Source organism: Schistosoma haematobium, chromosome ZW, assembly GCF_000699445.3.
Source record: "Schistosoma haematobium chromosome ZW, whole genome shotgun sequence".
Classification (NCBI taxonomy): Eukaryota; Metazoa; Platyhelminthes; class Trematoda; order Strigeidida; family Schistosomatidae; genus Schistosoma; species Schistosoma haematobium.
The window spans coordinates 16144906-16162691 of record NC_067195.1 but is presented as its reverse complement, the minus strand read 5'-3'; the positions used below and the strand labels follow the sequence as shown (position 1 = coordinate 16162691).

Sequence of the window (17786 nt, the reverse complement as noted above, 5' to 3'; positions counted from 1 at the left end):
TAACGTCGTTTATGCTGTACGGTCATCAATGCAGTCATGGTACCGTGATACGACAAAAGGCTAATTCAAGTTAGGTGCTAACCGCAAGATGTAACTTCAAAATTAGCTAGTTGGCAACACCATTCCCGTATACCTCGAGTAGGCCTCCAATCCCTCGACACATATCGCCTTCGTAAATGATATACAATCAACGTACTGAACACAACGCTCACTCACTAAAGCCGTTGAGCGAGACTGAATATCGTGGTTTGGAGTCCCACATACGAAATCGTGGGTGCGCACTGCCGAGGAGTCCCACACTAGGTCTAAATGGCCGCCCAGTTCTTCCAGATTTTTAATGGTGATGCAATGTTGATCTGTCCATGGTTCAAATTAAAACTCAACAATCTGCAAAACTTTATACTGATAATAAACGTCTGCTCTCAACCGACCAGCTTCGAGAGGAAACTTTCGGAGTTCTAATTTGAAGCCGTGATCAGTGAAGTTCAACTTTCCCAAATGTGGGACAGTTATCCATCGAAGACAAGAGGAGATGGTGGCGCAATATCGTGGGTCATTTGAAATATCTCACCACACTAATATAATTTTCATTGCTGATAGCCTTATTTGATGTCATATTATTCGTACAATAAAGAACTCTCAGAAAAAATATTTCGACAAGTTTATTTTACATATTCAAAGAAGAAAAATGACAAGTGAATACAAATTCACATCAATAAAATGAGTAAGCAACCTGGAATTAAATGAAATGTACCTTTTTAGAAAGATTCGAATGCGTACAATTTTTTTAATTAGAAACATGTTTATGAATATAAGTTATTGGCCACGTCACTTCTTAAGACCTATTTGTCACAATATATTTGCTAACTAATGCATCGTAGATCTTCCATACTTTTGCTTGCATGTATTCATTCAAATGTATTGACATCTCATGCTACCGGAATATATACAAAGAAAAAGATAAGAATGACGTGGATGGCTAGTATCTGATAACACCTGCCAGGAGTTTGCGAGATCTTAGATGCCTGTCTACAATCATACCAAAAATGACTTTTAAAAATTCACCACATACCCTGCTAACTCCCGTTAGGACTCTCTGCGACACTGCAAAGTCTTTCATCAAAATCCCGGGAAAGAATAATGAAGAACAATAAAGAATAGTAGGCGGTATGAGAAAATTGGCAAGTTGTAGGAGTAAGTGTCGAGTAATCTCAAAAGCATGCAGCCTCTTCATATAGTAAATTAGTCGGGAAACGTTTTTTAACAATGGTATGACAAGTGAAGATCAAGAAATATCGGAGGAAAATTTACATTGAGATAAATGACTTTTGATACTGTGTTTAATAAGGAATCTCTAATAATACAAGCTTTATAAAATTTCAACAGGATGCTCAAGTGATATTTACACCTTATGTAAAAATCAACAGTCTAACATTCAGAAGGACTGAGTGTATTAGCAGCAAGAACAAGCCATTATTCAATGGGTAACAGAAACCCACTCATTTCACAGTAATATGAAAAGACAGAGATCGGTGTACATACAGTGAAATCATCCACAAACTTAACAAAAGTATTTTCTGTAGACGGCAGATCATGCGCAAAAAATCAGAAAAACGAAGGATTTAAAAATAACTGCTTGTGGCACAACACTTAGTGAAGACAATGGACACTTCCCTCCAAACACAGTATACTGTTCTCTTCCAGAGAGGTAGGAACACAGTCGGTTGGATATCCAGCTGTCAGTGTTGATGGTGATTCACTTGTTAAGCAGACGTCGTATTGGAATATAGTAATAGGCAGAAGTACGTTCTCGAAAAGCTCATCGAACATACTTCTTTTTTCGAAGATGAACATTATATTAGGATGCAGGACAACAGCAGCATCCACAAATTTGTAGGCAGACTGATATGGATCAATGTGCTCTTCTAGTTCAGGCTGAAGTACGGGTAGCTATAGTTTTGTCATTGTTTTGAGATAATGTGAAGTTATTACTATGGGTCTACGTTTAACATTCTTATCGTCAGATACTCTTTTCAATATTGGGTTTATCTTAAACTTTCTCCACATTTTCGGCATAAGATTAGTTGAGGATTTGTTAAAGATGCTCGTCAATGGATAACGCGAAACGTCCGTACATTCCTTAAAATGGAGGTTTTGAATTTCATTAGGTCCCAAAGATTGGGACGATTTAAGTGAGTATTGACATTTTCGTATGTCAGTTTCAGTGAAAACCGGAACATGAATATTCTTTAAATCTGCGGATTTAGGAAGTATGATGGCAGATGACTGACTTAAAAGACCTGTTTAAGTCAGAGACATTCATCTGATCAAAATCTCTGATGCGTCTCTCATCTCTAAGACAACAAAAGCAAATTCAGCGAAGTCATCAACGAAAACAGGTAGTGCAGATGATTTTCCGTCCGGAGTCACGTAGGTGTTGGCAACGTAAAACTAATTGTATTTGTCCAAGATTTTGGGGCAGCATCTTAAAGTGTAACAGTTAATAAAGTCGTTTGAAAACTTAAAAAATACAAAAGTAGATCGACAATAATTCATATTTGTTAGTGTGACTACACTGCTGCCACAACTTTTCTCATTACTCAGTCGATACTGTCGATAGATATAAAAGCCATGTGGTAGTGATGCTAAACACTCGTACTGTAAATCATTTAACCAAGAGTTTTGAGTTGTAATTATACCAAAATTAGACTAAGCAGGAATTGCAGATAGTCCACCCTACCAACTAGAGTTATTCAACAAGAAGTTAGCAGTTCTGAAATTGACATCTAAATAATTTTTATTCTTTTCAGTGCACGTTACAAGTCAGTACGATATCCTTGGCAGTACATCTTCGTGTCTTGCAAAGCAACAGTTGTAAACATTTCATATACGCATTTAGGTGGGTTGTGCGATTACTAGACATAACATTGTGTTAAAATAAACGAACAAAGTAACTTGTTGAAATATATAGGTGTCAGGAGCAGGTTGTTCGGGTTTTTCAAGCAGGTCACCTCATTGTCAGCAAAACGAGCTATCAAGTTACCCTTCTCCTTAAACCCATATCATACTCCTTTACTGGGGATACTCTTACCTTTAACTTAATGGACTGTTATTTACTAGCCATCCCTCTTGGTTGCAATGGCTACATAACTCGGCCCTCTGAACAATCTCCAGATACATCAATAATTGATTTGTCCTGACTTCATTATTCTATTCATGATGACCTTCGAAATGAATCTTCCCTACTGTTTCGAACAACTAACACAAGTTTTTCCTTTGACTGTCGGTTAATTATGAAGAAACATCTCTAAATCTCAGACACCTAAAAATCGAACAAAATAACTCTACATGCATTAGGTTAACTGGTGATTTATGCGATTTCATCATTCCTTCACAACTTTCTGTAACTTTATTTTCACTTTATTTACAATAAGATCTATAGCTTACTTGGTCAGTCTATCCTACATCCTAATTACTAAAACCTGGTGCACACCTAATATTTCTGATTTAACATCATAAGGACGTCGTAAAGTTCGAAATTCAGACAAATGCTGATAGTGCACAGTATATGTGTGACTGTGTCGACTGTGATCTTTCCAGAAATCCATGGACTGATGTAAGACGATATATCTGTCACTGTACATAATTCTGTCCATTAGCACCTCATAATAGCCTGCATCTATGAGCCATCAAATGCCGCTCGTGCAATGGATGCTCATTTGAATTAAACATTTACATACCAATGTCTGGGTTCATAGGTGACGATTTCAGTATGCCATGTTTTGGTTAGAATCCACAATGTTATCTTTCTGATTTCGAAAATCTTTTCGAATACTAGGATTGGACGGTTGGACACAGAGAGACAGTAACCCCACAATTAAAGCTAGTCTATGCAATACTATTTTTCGACACAATGCCTTAACACATACTGAACAGAATAGTGTTGAATTTTTAGGCAGTGATTACAAAATTGCAGACTGTCAACTCGTCGGGAGAAAATGTTTTTGCAATTTTACTGGGTCAAAACAACATCATGGATTTTATCAGAAATACTGCAAACACTGACTGGTCTGTCTGTGCAATATTTGTCCCACAATTTTTTGATATAGACCCACCCTTCTTCTTAACAAATTATTCTCTTACACTGGAACATTCAATAAAATAAGGGAGGTTTATAAAAGATTGTACTCAGTGTAATACAAAAGCTCCAAGATATCCGCACGAATGTACTGTTATTCACTTTTATCGATTATATCTATTTAACGACATAGTTGGGAGGCACAATGTGAGCCAACAAATGTTGTAATTTCTAGATCATGCTTGTAAAAATGACGTAGTTGCATTGAAGTATGAGATCGGGAACTGGTTCTCATAGTCGCGTATTCGGCTGAGCCCCTATCGGACGACTTGTATCTACTAGTAATTATTGGTATGGTCGCACTCGATGGGCTTTCGTCCTTCTCCTTTGCTGGTTTCATCGCTGTGTTCTTTTACACTTTGAGAAAACGCACTAGAAAGACGGACAGGGATGACTTGACATACGCCCGAAGTACTGCCGAGGTACTGCAGAATCACAGTAACAGTGAACCCAGCCACTACAGAAATTATTTTCAAATCCTGAGTCGCAGTTTTGGAGAGGGACGGACATGCGATACAACTATCCTTTTTGTGCTGTTTTTCCACAGGAGTCTGTGTTATGAGCAGTTAAAATGCCCTTTTCTATTGTTTCGCTTTCGTTCAGTAGTTTTGCTGAGAGTAGGCACCTGGGAAGGAGTGTGATTCTGGTTACTTAGTCGAAGTTTCAGTTTTGGTGTTTGGGTTGAGTGCTCTATACTGTTCATGTTACTCTAAGGTTCCTTATCTGGTATCGTATTAACATTCTTTATAATCACTTTGCTAGAGGCTGAGGCTTTCGGCTTATCATTAACCTCTGGATTTAGACCCCTACCTCTGCTAGTCGTCATTGTAGTGGTAGAATAATTATCGGTGGCAAGACTGTCACTATACATGCTACTCACAAGACTAAAACGTAAAGTGCGTGGCAAGTTAAGGAAGAAGTATGCGGAACAAAAGTTACGAAGGAGGAAAATAACAGAGATAAGTGAATGTATGCTACATGAGAATAGAACCTGAGTGACACTTAAAGTTACTACATTACCTTTGGCCGTCCCAGCAAGTGACTTTGAGTGAAGTCAATAATTTATCCACAGCACCTGTGTTTGAAAGTCAATTTATGTGTGCATGTTGCAGTTGAAGCAACTTTTAAGAGAGCAGTTGATTAAGATAACTAGAACTACTACACATCGATTTAACCTCGTTACTGTAGTTGTCTATTGGCGAGATGAAGGCACAGTTCGTATCCCAAGAAGTGTTTATATATTGCGATATGGTGGTTTAAAACTTGATATATACATTTGGTGGTGACGAGTCAGCGAATTCATGTCAGACTGGAATTGGATCAATGACTGCAGTCTTATACAATAAGTTCGACGTTACGTGTTCCGATGGAGCATTCTATATGATGAACGTGCATGCATTTGTGGTCGTTTAGCTAGTATACATTAAAGCAGAAGAGTAGCTTTTCACACTTCCAATGGCCGAAATCCCACGTTCCACTGTATCACCTCTCATTATAAAATGTTTGCAAAATAGTGACCGACAACTTTATCATATATACAGTTCTGTAACACTCTCATGATGCATTGACTATTAATAACCATGATAATATCCATCGCCCCAGACACCTGCTTACTGCATTCATATAAAGCGACAATGCGCTTCGTCATAAGATCAAAGTGATGCTTAACTTATGGAGTTAGCAAACGTTATCTACAGTTTGCGTGCAGAACCAAAATTAATGAGTGAACTAATGAGATTTTACTTGGCCTTAATACTCATTGACACCATTTAGCAGTGAAGGAAAGGTATGAAGCGACTTCGCACAATCAGCAATCAGTGGATATTGGTTCATGATGAAGAATCTTATACTAGATCCAAACTTTTACTCCTGACTTTGCTTTCCTCATCCCAGATCTGGACACTGATTCATGTCCGTATTGTAAACGTTGTAAATATTGAATATATAGAAATATGAAGATTTAATTAAAATAACCAAGTTCGATTTCCAGCCTATATGAGTTCAGCATTCAAAATTTTATTAGTAAGTATAGTTGGCTTGAATTACACTTCACATTATACACCTGCGATCCACATTAAAACCCACTAAAATCTGTTTTGTCAGAATGGACTAAAGACTAGATAATACTTAAACGAATGATTAGTTTACATCCTACCATTTATTTTGCGTATTTTAACAGGGTCAATTGTTAATTTTTATAAATGTACACTTTTTATTTATGTGTGAACTTATTATTGTCTGTCAGTGCATTTATCACGGTAAATGCACGAAAATATTGTCTGATTCAACAGTGAGTACACTGATTTTAATTACCAGACAGATTCGAACAAAAAAGGATTTTCAACGGCAAAACTCATGAATTTCTTAATGAATTCAATATGACAGCCTAATTGACGAGCTTTTCTTTGAAGTGTGTCTATATGTACTGAACAAACCATCTTACCATAAAATTAACGCCGGTTAAAAAGTTTAGACAATATGGTTGATAAACCGAAGATTTATAAATTAGTACTTATTCACATTTCGGGAAAGACATATCGCTGTGGGGATGACGACCGAACTGGCATCCACAAAGTATTTGGTTCAACGTGACAACTATTTCACTGTACGAATGCCATCTGGTTTCTTTTCTAACTGCTTTTTAAACTAATGGATTTTTATAACACATTCAAGGACCGTCTAGTTTAGATGAACGTGTACAAATTTTTTCGGAATTCGAAGCTGTTAACTGCAGTTTGAAACACAAAAATTACTTAGACACCTGCTAAAGTCACATGATTTTCATAATATTTAAGGTTTAGTGCCAAAAACTATTTTTAGTGTCACTCATCTTGATGTATGTTTTTCGTCTGATCTCTTGTGATCTTTCCATATTTCAACAAATCCGAAGAAAGTTTTTCGTTTAACGAACTAAATACAGATGTCAGCTATCTTTGGCATGAAATCACACTTCATCTTATGATTTTAAAATTTTTGTGTATTAACGATTATCTGTTATTGTTCGTGATTATTCTGTTCTGGACTTTTGAGAGGAAACTTTTCTGTGTTGAGAGTTGTGCTGCGGATCATTAGTGAAGCGTATGGTGAACAGTCAATGTGGCTTTTGGTTCATATTTAAAAGCGATTGACAGGCATTACACTGTTATATAAAAATAAATCGTTCCAATAATGTCGTTCCTTTTCAGAGATATAAATGAACAACTCTAAAAGAAGCACTACATGTCAATTGTGTGGGCATGAATGGACTCTCATTACGCGACTTATTGCAGGATCTATTCTCAAAACCTTTATTGCGCTGGTGCCTAAGTAAAGGGATATTTTCTATAAAAAATTCACGCTATTCAACCTTCCTCTTCCTCAAGTATATGAAATCATGAATTTGCATATAAATCCAGACAATGTTAAGTGGTCCGAGATCTGACTCTATTTAGATCGTATGAATGATCGTTTTTGAAACATACATGTCGTCATTCATCGTGTATAACCGTTGACTTGAATCCCATTAGTTAACAACGGAACTAAATAAGTCAAATAACAATGTGTTTCTGCATGGGCAGGTACACGCCATTTTTACGGGCTTGATCTATAAATTACACTTGTCGGCGCACAGTATGCCTCCCAACTTACTACGTTTATGGTTGTTATAAAGTAGACTCGTAGAGCGCCTGCTCTAAAACATGACATTGAGAAGACGCGTACGCCAAGTTTGTTCCAGATGTCATAATACCCACAGCTGTGCGCTCAGAGCAAGATTCTGAAGAAAAAAAGAAAGAGAAACAGAAGAGCAGCAAGGCACTTGGATATGAACGCCAAACGTCGCTTAACACTGTGTAGTAGAACAGATAGATTAAATTCATAGTGTCTCTTGTTAGAGTGAAATGATGTCAGAGGCTTCATATAAGAGAATGTAGTAATAGAGAACGATTACTTGTCATGTTTAACACGTCGGAGTAAGCCCACATGAAGGAAGGGAAGTCAAGGTTGGTAAAAGGAAAGCAGTTTATTAGGAGTGTGTATATAGAGGTTGAAATGTTAAGAATACTAATGACCATATCTTTTATTGTCTAATTTTTCCTTTCTTTTCTTTTTTGTCCATCCGATGTCAGCCACGCAATTCTAGTGTAAAAGTCCGAGTTAGCATGTTATAGGTTGTCTTAGTAGAATAGCCAATCCAGCATAAAATTGGGAACATTAGTCTGAGTGGTGAGCGTAGGAAGACAATCTTTATCACAGATTGATTGGTTTATTCTGAATCATAAAGAGCCTGATACATACAAAATGTTCTGCCCCACAAACACCGGTTGGATTGAAGTCATCGCCCTTACCATTAATGCTTGCTGGTCAGTAACTCCACCCTCCCTCCTCTTGTGATGTTAGGCTCATTTAAGCTTATTTTTGGATATATGTCATACCTCACAAAATCCTCTGTGCTTCACATCTTGTTGGAAAACACTTTCTATGAGTATCACATTACAAGCTTATCAGGCATTTGCAAGTTATGGACTGTGGGTAAGGCATCGGTGCAATGATTTAATTATCTATAGTATAAAGTATAGGTTGCCAATTAGAGTATAAGCATTAAGAAGGGTATAATGTAGGATAGTTGTTTATTAAAGCGGGCGGAAAAGTACAGAAGTACATGAGTTGTAGATAAGGTAACGAATGGAGAAACAATGTTAACTGCCAGTCAACATAGTGTACAGAAGAGTAAAAAGCCAATAAAGAATAAACAGAAACTCACACTAGCTTGGTGCTGATGTTATTTTGTGTTGTCCTAACCAGCTGATGGATAACAGGCTCCATAGATTCAAGACCACTAGCAGTAGGCAGTCGATTGTGCGGTTCTCTTGACTTTTTATGGTGGTAGTAAGTGTCCCTTATCTACCGTGTTTATTTGAACAGTATCGATAGGTCCAGGGAGTTGCCTGTCTACTTCAAGTGAAGAAATAGTGTGGAAAAGTAACTAGTACGAATGCAAAGTAGGAAAAATAAGGCAAAATGAACTTAAAGTTCATTTTTGTCTAGACATGGAGAGAGCCTATGATGTTTGAGTGGGGCGCAGATGTGTTCGTACGTGCTAGATCAGTGCAAGTGAGAGCTTGATCAAGCAGTTTTACAAACGTATGTAATTCATCTGCCATGCGTATTTCGGAGGGAAGACTGTTCCATATTGTTGCATACTTCAGTTTCAGTTTGGAAAGGACAGGAAGCTTGATGGCCTGTGTTAGTTCTGGCAATGGTGATCTCTCAGTTGATCCAACTTTCTTTTGAAAGAGTCGACGGATGGAGCCTCAACCACGTGTTAAGTTAATGAACCCCACTCGTCGATGTTTCGATGGAAAAGTCGATAGTCAGCTGACAATTCATTAGTTCTGCGCTTCTGAACTTTTTTGAAGTGTCCTCGCAAATTCTCTGTTTTGGAAGACAAGAAAAATGAGGGCATATCCGGCAACTAACTAATTCACACGTCCCACTCTCATGCGATACACTGTCGATAATGGAAGATGGGATAGCATTCCTAATGAATAGAGCTACTCCTCCTCCTATACGCTCTGGCATTCTGTCGGCTTTTACTAACGTAAAACCCTCGAAATCAAGTTCCATACTATCTATAGACTGTGTCAGCCAGGTTTTTGTGACCGATTATGTCTGGCTTTGTAGAGTCAATCTGTACAGCTAGTTCCGATCGCTTATTGAGTAAGCGTCGAGCATTAGTGTAACAGATCCGAAACCCACTTAAGCAGTTTCGTGCTTCACCCATAGTGGCTTCGGCATCATTCTCTGTCGAGGCCTTACAACCCGAAAATTTGCAATTTTGATGTCCTTTTCACCAGCGTCTAACCTAAGTTATAGTTTTTTGGCCTCCCGTCTTTTTACTCGGTCTGCCAACGGCATGCCCTTGCAGATAAAAACTCCTAAACCCTTTAATTTACGTCCATTCTGTAAAACTAAGTCGCGTTCATTCGAATATTTGAATACAACTTTAAGTAGTCTGGATTGATCAAGCTCCAAGTTCGATAGACTACCTAGTCTGCACACCTTTTGCAGGGTGAGTCCGAGGATATTTTGAGGCATGAGTTCATTAAATGGCTGTTTTATCAGCACAGTGTCATGCTCAAAACGAGTTTTTGGTTCAGAGCTTTCACTCTTCTTGATTCTATGAAAAATAACTAATCTGTCACTGTGATCACCCTTCGATTTCTCGAATGCTTTTATGGGAGCAGGATTCACCTTTATATCGTCATGTTGTTTCTTCCTTACAACCTGTACCCATTCGTCAAAGTTGCTATGAGAGGCAACCACAGTTGCGCCAAACATACTGTGGTATTCCGGAGGATTGTCGACGATTTGGGAGGTAAGGTTATGTTTCCCGCTTGAAACCGATCGAGCCTTGCCATTGAGGCTTCTAGGCGTTTCCTGCTCGACACCATTTAGAAGACGGTGGACAGAAGGAACTTATTTTCTTGAGTTTTTGGCTGAGACAGACCTCTTTGAAGATTGTTTTTCCTTCTTTGGTCGGTGTGAGCCACCTGTTTTCGAACTGACTTGAGTTTGTTTCACACCAATTTGCATGTCGATAGAGCGAGTACTGTTCGCTGTGTCCCGACCACGCTTGCCAAAACACTTTTTTGCAGCACTTACCAATGAGATGGCCTCGGTTAGCAAGCTGTTTGCATCCGAACAGCACTGTTGACAAAGCCATACGCAAACGTTTATACTCAACCATTTGAAAGCCGCAGGCGTTTTATTCGTGCAAGCTTCGTGGTACTAGTTGTAAGATCCAAACTATGGTTTGGACTGCCGGACAGCTGTCGGAATGAGTTAGATACGCGTCCTCGCCCGTTTGAAACCAAAACAAAGTAATTGGGTAAGATGACGGTTCTAAACAAATATAACCACTCAGCTATCCAACCAACAATCGTTCAGTTGATCAAATCTAAACAATCACCACAAATAACTGTTATTCTATCCTGTCTGGATAGATCACGTACAGATTCGTTCAAAAGGTAATAATTGGTCGCCCTATAACAGAGTGTTTTCAATTCTGGAAGAGTGCTTCAATTCACAACCAAAATGCACAATTCCAGTCAACACAGGTCAAGCAATCAAAAGCAGGGATAAACCAAAAACGCTGCCGCCCAGACTTAGTATAAAGTAAAACAACATAAGTGCAGTTCGGGAAGAAACATGGGGGATTGGTGAAGGTGTAGTAAAAACGAAAACTATAATAAAATACAAATATTAACAATTCAAATGTAGTCAAAAAGTTAACAATGTACAACTAAAAGAATCAATAGGAACAAAGTGCAAGTATATACATGGAGGGATTTTCACAAACACACAAAGCATTCAAAATGGATCTTACACTAGTCTTCTCACTCATCACACTGCATGCCGCTTTCAACGGGGTAACGACAGCCCAAACGTTGTCAATTGCTTTTTTTGCGCTTTCCAGTCATTAAACAGGGGTCTTTTTAGAAAGAAGAACTAGATGCAACAATACTCAGAGACAAAAACTATCCATGACCAAAAGAAGTGGAAAACTGTAGATTGCTAGCGCCAAAAGTACTAACAGATACAATAAAAAACAACGTACACAAAAGTACCGACGACAAACTAATTTGGGAACATAAACGATACTTTTATCGAATACTTGAATTGAAATAAATTCGATTAAAGTGGAAACAGTAATCTTGATACGTAATAAACGATCAAAACAATAAAATTTACTCAGCGAGGAAAAATACCACTGTCCTTTTAATTAGCGCACGCACTTGATGAGGAAGAGGTTTTCCCGAGGTTTTGATCTGTATTTCTCAACTTTGACTGTAGAAACTTTGTTTCGAAGTTCGTGTTCATGTGAATCTCGGCCAAGAACTATCTTACATGTTGGATTAGTAAGGTTTTTGAGTAGTCCGAAGTAGAGAATCAAATTAGACTTAAGCCTTCTCTCTCAAAAAGGTGCTATTCCCAAGTTTTGGTATCGGGGAACTGTAGTCAATGACTGAGTCAGTCTTAAGTATTTTGCGGGTAAAGTCTCGTTGTATTCCTTCCACCTTTAGTATATCAGATAAGCGTAGGTTAGAAAATAAGAACGAGAAGTATTCAACGATAGGTCTTACACAAACTTATAATGTTATACTTGAAAGAATGATGTATATTCTAGAACACAGAGATCTCAGCAAAACACTATTTACTCGATTTATCAGATAAAATAAGACTGAAATAAAAAATGAAAGGAAATATAAAGTTACTGACTAGAGCAAGTGGTGAATAGGAAGGCAGTTTCTAGCCACTCATGTCTTTAGGACAGAAACATCTGCTTACCACAATGTTCTTATCATAGTTTGGGTCGAAGCAAACAGCGAGTGACACTGATGTTGTCTATGTATGAAAATTATGCCCAACTAATGTGTTAGCCGAGGCATAAAGCCAAGGTCTCCTAAGATATTGAGTATGGTAGGGTGTAGATGTTGTGAATTAGCTCTCCCAGATTTTAATGCCTTGCTAAAATTCAAATTTGAATAAGTATTTAGGATGTAGGATGCGTAGAGCTTAATACAGTAGAAAAACGTGTCATAAAAACTGTTCTCTAAGATTTATTTTTATTTATGCACGCTGCTTCTTATTTACGGAAATATAAAAGTATGTGGTGAATTTCCTCACTGCCGCTAAATGAAGAATGAACGCTAAAAACACTATGAAATTAATTACCTGGTGGTAAATGATGACCAGATAATAGAATGGATTATCCAGCTCGTTGACTCCTGGAAATAAGTTTGCTTTAACCAAAGCAAAAAGTGAAAATTTCCCTGAACTCAAATAACTGTCACGTCAATAGTTTTCAACCGATACACAGAAGGATTATAGTTTTGAGTGAAAGGTTTCCAAAATTCATCAATTTACTAAGAGCCTACGCTTGTCTCTTGTTGTTTCTATACGGTTTCAGGCATCTAGTAATTTACAATATCTGGAGGTCTAGCCACTCGAATTCACTAATTCCAGTCAATCTAGTAGGTACTTGTGGATTTGTATATTTTGTAATTCGAGGAAAAGCGTTAGTCTCAAGGCAGTAGGGTCTCTAGATATCTTCAGCTCTCACATTACCAGAAAAAGGTTGGTTAATCGTGATTAAAAATCAAAATAATGAAATTAGAACACTAGGAGAAGAAAACTATTTCAAGAGAGAAAAAATAAGTAAATGAATTAATTAGTGATGCATATAGTTTGAAACAATCGAGCTGTAAGAAAGGAAGTGGAGATGATGAAATAGTTACTGATAAGCGGTAATCATATCTTAAGTTAAACTGAGACATCTATCAGGACCAGGTGATCCAAGTAAGCGATGGCAATCTATGGATGAGCACGTGTTTGTTAAGAGTTCTCTTTAAATTATCCACCTTGAAGGGTATGATTACTTTGTCTGGTAGAGGTCGGTAGAACTGTGGTCTACTTCGATATTAGTACTGCTCTAATAATAGACCCAATCCTAAAATTGTAGATTAGTTATGATGTAACTGCCCAATCTATAAGATCTTGCGTGGAAGTCACATCTTTGTCTATCTTGATTCATCGCGTTTTAAAGATCATCAATAAATGATGAAGAACATATTTAGGCTGGAGATAGAACAGCATATTTAAAATAGATAAAAATAATATTGCATAAGCAAGATCACACATTGTTTCAGGGTTACAGGAAACATATTGTTGAATCATGGTGTCATTCCAGGGACCGGGAATTCCAGTATTCTTAGTGTTAATCCGGGGGTCAAATGAGTATTTCGCAGATCCTCAGCTGGTGCTAGAGTCCAACAGTGTTCTAAGCTTGCAGTTTCCTGGTTTAGTTGGTCGGTGAAGTTGGCCTATAGTCCTTCCAGAATTACTGCCGATCTCATGCCGGGGTAAAGGGTGAGAGTTGGACATGGGATCGGTAAACCCATCCTGTGGAAAAAAATCTTGCTAAAAACACCAACCAGATTAAACAAACCAAACCATTTAATCCCTTCTCTGGTAGTTAAAGGGAGAATTATGACGCCTCAAGAAGAAAGCGTAGATCCTACGAAATCAGAAGGCTTATGACACTTCTACCAACAGGCGCAACAATTTTTATAGAAACATGGAAAGTTCGGACAATGTGGGAGATCGGGAGGATCATTCAAATAGCAACGGAAATGAGGAGCAGTACTCGGGACCAGTACTCGAAACCCATTGGACCGAAGCTGGACATCAAAGGTTAGATAAGTCAGAGATGCTTCTGTACTCTATTCACGATGGAGAAAATGCAATACATAATCAGTGAGTTGCTCTGATTTCATCCAAAGAAGCACGTAGAGCACTTGTGGGACGGGAATCTTACGGAACCAGAATCATCAAAGTATCGTTTAAAACAACGGAGGGAATCATGATGAATGCCATCCAGTATTATACAACCACCAATGATGGTAGCAATGACAATAAGGATCAGTTCTATGAGTGGCCGCAATCAATCATAGCTAAGTGCCCGAAAACGACTTCACCATCCTGAGGGGAGATATAAACTCCAAAGCCGGAATGGACAACAATGGATATCAAGATATCATGAGACGACATGGACTGAAGGAGAGAAACGAAAGTGAGGAGAGATTTGCAAATCTATACGCATTCAACAAATTTGTTATAAGCGGCACAATATTCCCACACAGACGAACACACAAAGCAACATGGATCTCACTGTACTGCACTATGGAGAACACGATAGATCATATTTGTATCAACAAAAAATTCCGAGAGACAATGTGGGACACAAGATCCAGGAGAGGAGCTGACATAGCTTCAGATGAACACCTAGTTGTGGCCAAGATGTGTCTGAAGCTAAAGGATAATTGGACAATTGCGGAAACAGCACTAAAAAGTTCAACACAACCTTCCTTCGAGATACTGACAAACAACGAATTCAAGATAACTTTCAACAAGAGCTTTACATGACCTACTCAAAGCATTGACTTTGAAGTGTCAGATTATACTGCATAGCAACAAGTATCTTCAAAAGGAATGTATCTTAACGGAAACCAATATCACGATTCAAGAAAGGAAGAACGAGAAGACAGCAATTAACAGCAGCCAAACAAGAACAGAGAAAGTCAAGGCACAAGCTGAATAAACAGAAGCAAACAAGCAAGCGAAGAAGAGCATTAGAGCTGACAAGCAGAAACACATCGAAGAACTAGTAATGACAGAGGGAAAAGCTGCAAGAGAAGGAAATATGAAACGTTTATATAAAACAATGAAGAGGCTCACAGAGAAATATTGTAAACCAGAGAGATTATTCAAAGACAAAGAAGGCAAGCCAATCACTGAAATTTAAGAACAGCCGGACAATTGCGTAGAGGACTTTGAAGAACTCTTGAACAGACCAGTCTCACTGAACCCACTGGACATTGAAGCAGCACACACAGACATTCCTATAGATATCACTCCACCAACGATGGATGGCTATTAGACAAATGAAGAGTGGGAAAGCAGCAACCTGACTAAACCAGCTGGAGCACTGAAATCAGATGCACTACTATCGGTACTAGGAAAAGCTCTCAACAGTGTTGTTGAGCCAGATGAAAGGTTCAGTAGACGCCCGACTTCGAGATCAACAGACCGGATTCACTAAGGATCGGTTGTGTACAGACCGAATCGCAACACTACGGATCATCGTTGAACAATCAATTGAATAGAATTCGTCACTATACACCAACTTCGTTGACTTTGAGAAAGTATTTGACAGTGTGGATAGAGGAACCTTCTCTAACACTATGGTGTACCTGAGAAAACCGTCAACATCATGAGAAATTCATACGACGGACTACACTGCAAAGTCGTGCATGGAGGACAGCTGACAGACTCATTCCAAGTGAAAATCGGTGTTAGACAAGGCTGCTCACTCTCTCTCTCTCTCTTTTCCTTTCATCTGGTGGTCGACTGGATTATGAAGACCTCCGCATCTCAGGGAAAGCACGGAATACAATGGAGAGCTTGGATGTGGCTACATGATTTGTTCTTTGCAGATGACCTAGCTCTTCTATCCCATACACACCAACAAATGCAGATGAAGACAACTAGTATAGCAGCAGCCTCTGAATCCTTAAACCTTAACATACATAAGGGAAAAACCAAGATCCCCAAATACAACACGGAGAACACCAACCTAGTCACACTTGATGGAGCTCTGGAAGAGGTGAAGACGTTCGTGTTACTGGGCAGTTTCATTGGTAAACAAGGAGGATCTGATACAGAAGTAAATGAGAGGACTGACGAAACAAGAGCAGAATTCCTACAGTTGAAGAACATATGTAACTCGAAACAATTGGCAGCTAACAACAAAGTCAGAATCTTCAATACGAACGTCAAGATAGTTCAACTGTACGGAGCTGAAACTTGGAGAAATACTACAGCCATCATCAACAAAGTACAGGTATTTGTAAACAATTGTCTACGCAAGATACTCAATGTTCGTTGGCCGGATGCCATCAGCAACAGCCACTGTGTGTGTGTGTGTGTGTGAGAGAGAGAGAGAGAGAGAGCAAACCAGCATTCAGCTAAAGTGGAAATCAGGTAAACACACTTGTAGCGGATAGGTAACACACTGCGGAAATCATCAAACTGCATCACGAGGCAAGCCCTAACTTGGAATACTAAAGGGAAACGAAAAAGCTGAAGACTGGAGAACATGTTGGGCTGCGAACTGGAAGCAGACATCCGAAGGATGAATAGCAACTGGAAATAACTGGAAAGTATTTCCCAGGACAGAGTTAGATAGAGAATGCTGGTATGCAGCCTATGCACCTCTACGAGGGGTAACAGGCGTACATTAGTAAGTACAACTCCTAATTATTCTGTCCTTAATAGCTACCAAGTAGACAATTATTGTCACTTTACAACTTTTTCGCCAGCCGATTATTACATAAATTCCTTTTAATATATGATTCTTAATTCTTGACAATACACCACGTCAGGTATTTTAAACATTTAGCACCATTCTATATTACTATAAAATACTGTTTTAGCAAATAAAACTATACTGTGCAGCTTAAGTAAGTGAAATCGTTAAAAAGAAAATTCTACTCGCTGAATTGTCTTCTTTGTTCTTCAATGACACAATGTGTCTCTCTCGTTATTGTTAAAAGTTGTTTTCAGTCAATAAATCATCATACTTTTCTTTCGAAAGTGGGTTAAAAAATATTTCTTAATGTTTAAAAGAGATCACTGTCTATTCTATACGCAACACAGAATCATTTCTAACTGACACAAGAAAAAACGAAATAATACTAACTATTCCATTTAATTTTGTGATGGAAATTGAGGAACAGTGTATCTGTCTGCATCACACAATCACAGAAAGTCAGATATTATTGCAATGGTTCGACATATTATTTTGAACCAGGAAGATGAAATCAGTCAGTCAGTCATAATCACTGCAAAGCCTGGAGCAAATGTTCACCAACATAAGTTGCCACACAGTGTCAGCATAACGACAAAAATGGAGACAGAAATTAAAGGTGGATGTGAAGAAATAATGGAACTAAAGACCTAAAGAAGGATAAAGAGGGGATGTACCTGGACAATTGTAAAGGACTCCAATCCATGCTACCCAATGTCTTCAACCAGTACTCGTAACAAG

The 17786-nt window shown here is 38.3% G+C and overlaps 1 protein-coding gene across 1 annotated transcript; it reads left to right on the top strand.

The window, feature by feature from the left end:
- The first annotated feature begins 13984 nt into the window (after positions 1 to 13984).
- Positions 13985 to 17762, top strand: MS3_00001091 (uncharacterized protein). Its single transcript, XM_051208599.1, has one exon. It carries the CDS (start codon positions 15951 to 15953, stop codon positions 16668 to 16670), a length of 720 nt encoding a protein of 239 aa, XP_051070534.1. The 5' UTR covers positions 13985 to 15950; the 3' UTR covers positions 16671 to 17762.
- Positions 17763 to 17786: the final 24 nt, after the last annotated feature.

Bases quoted from the DNA above. Each gene is read 5' to 3' on its own strand.
- MS3_00001091 (XM_051208599.1), top strand. From the start codon at position 15,951: ATGAGAAATTCATACGACGGACTACACTGCAAAGTCGTGCATGGAGGA.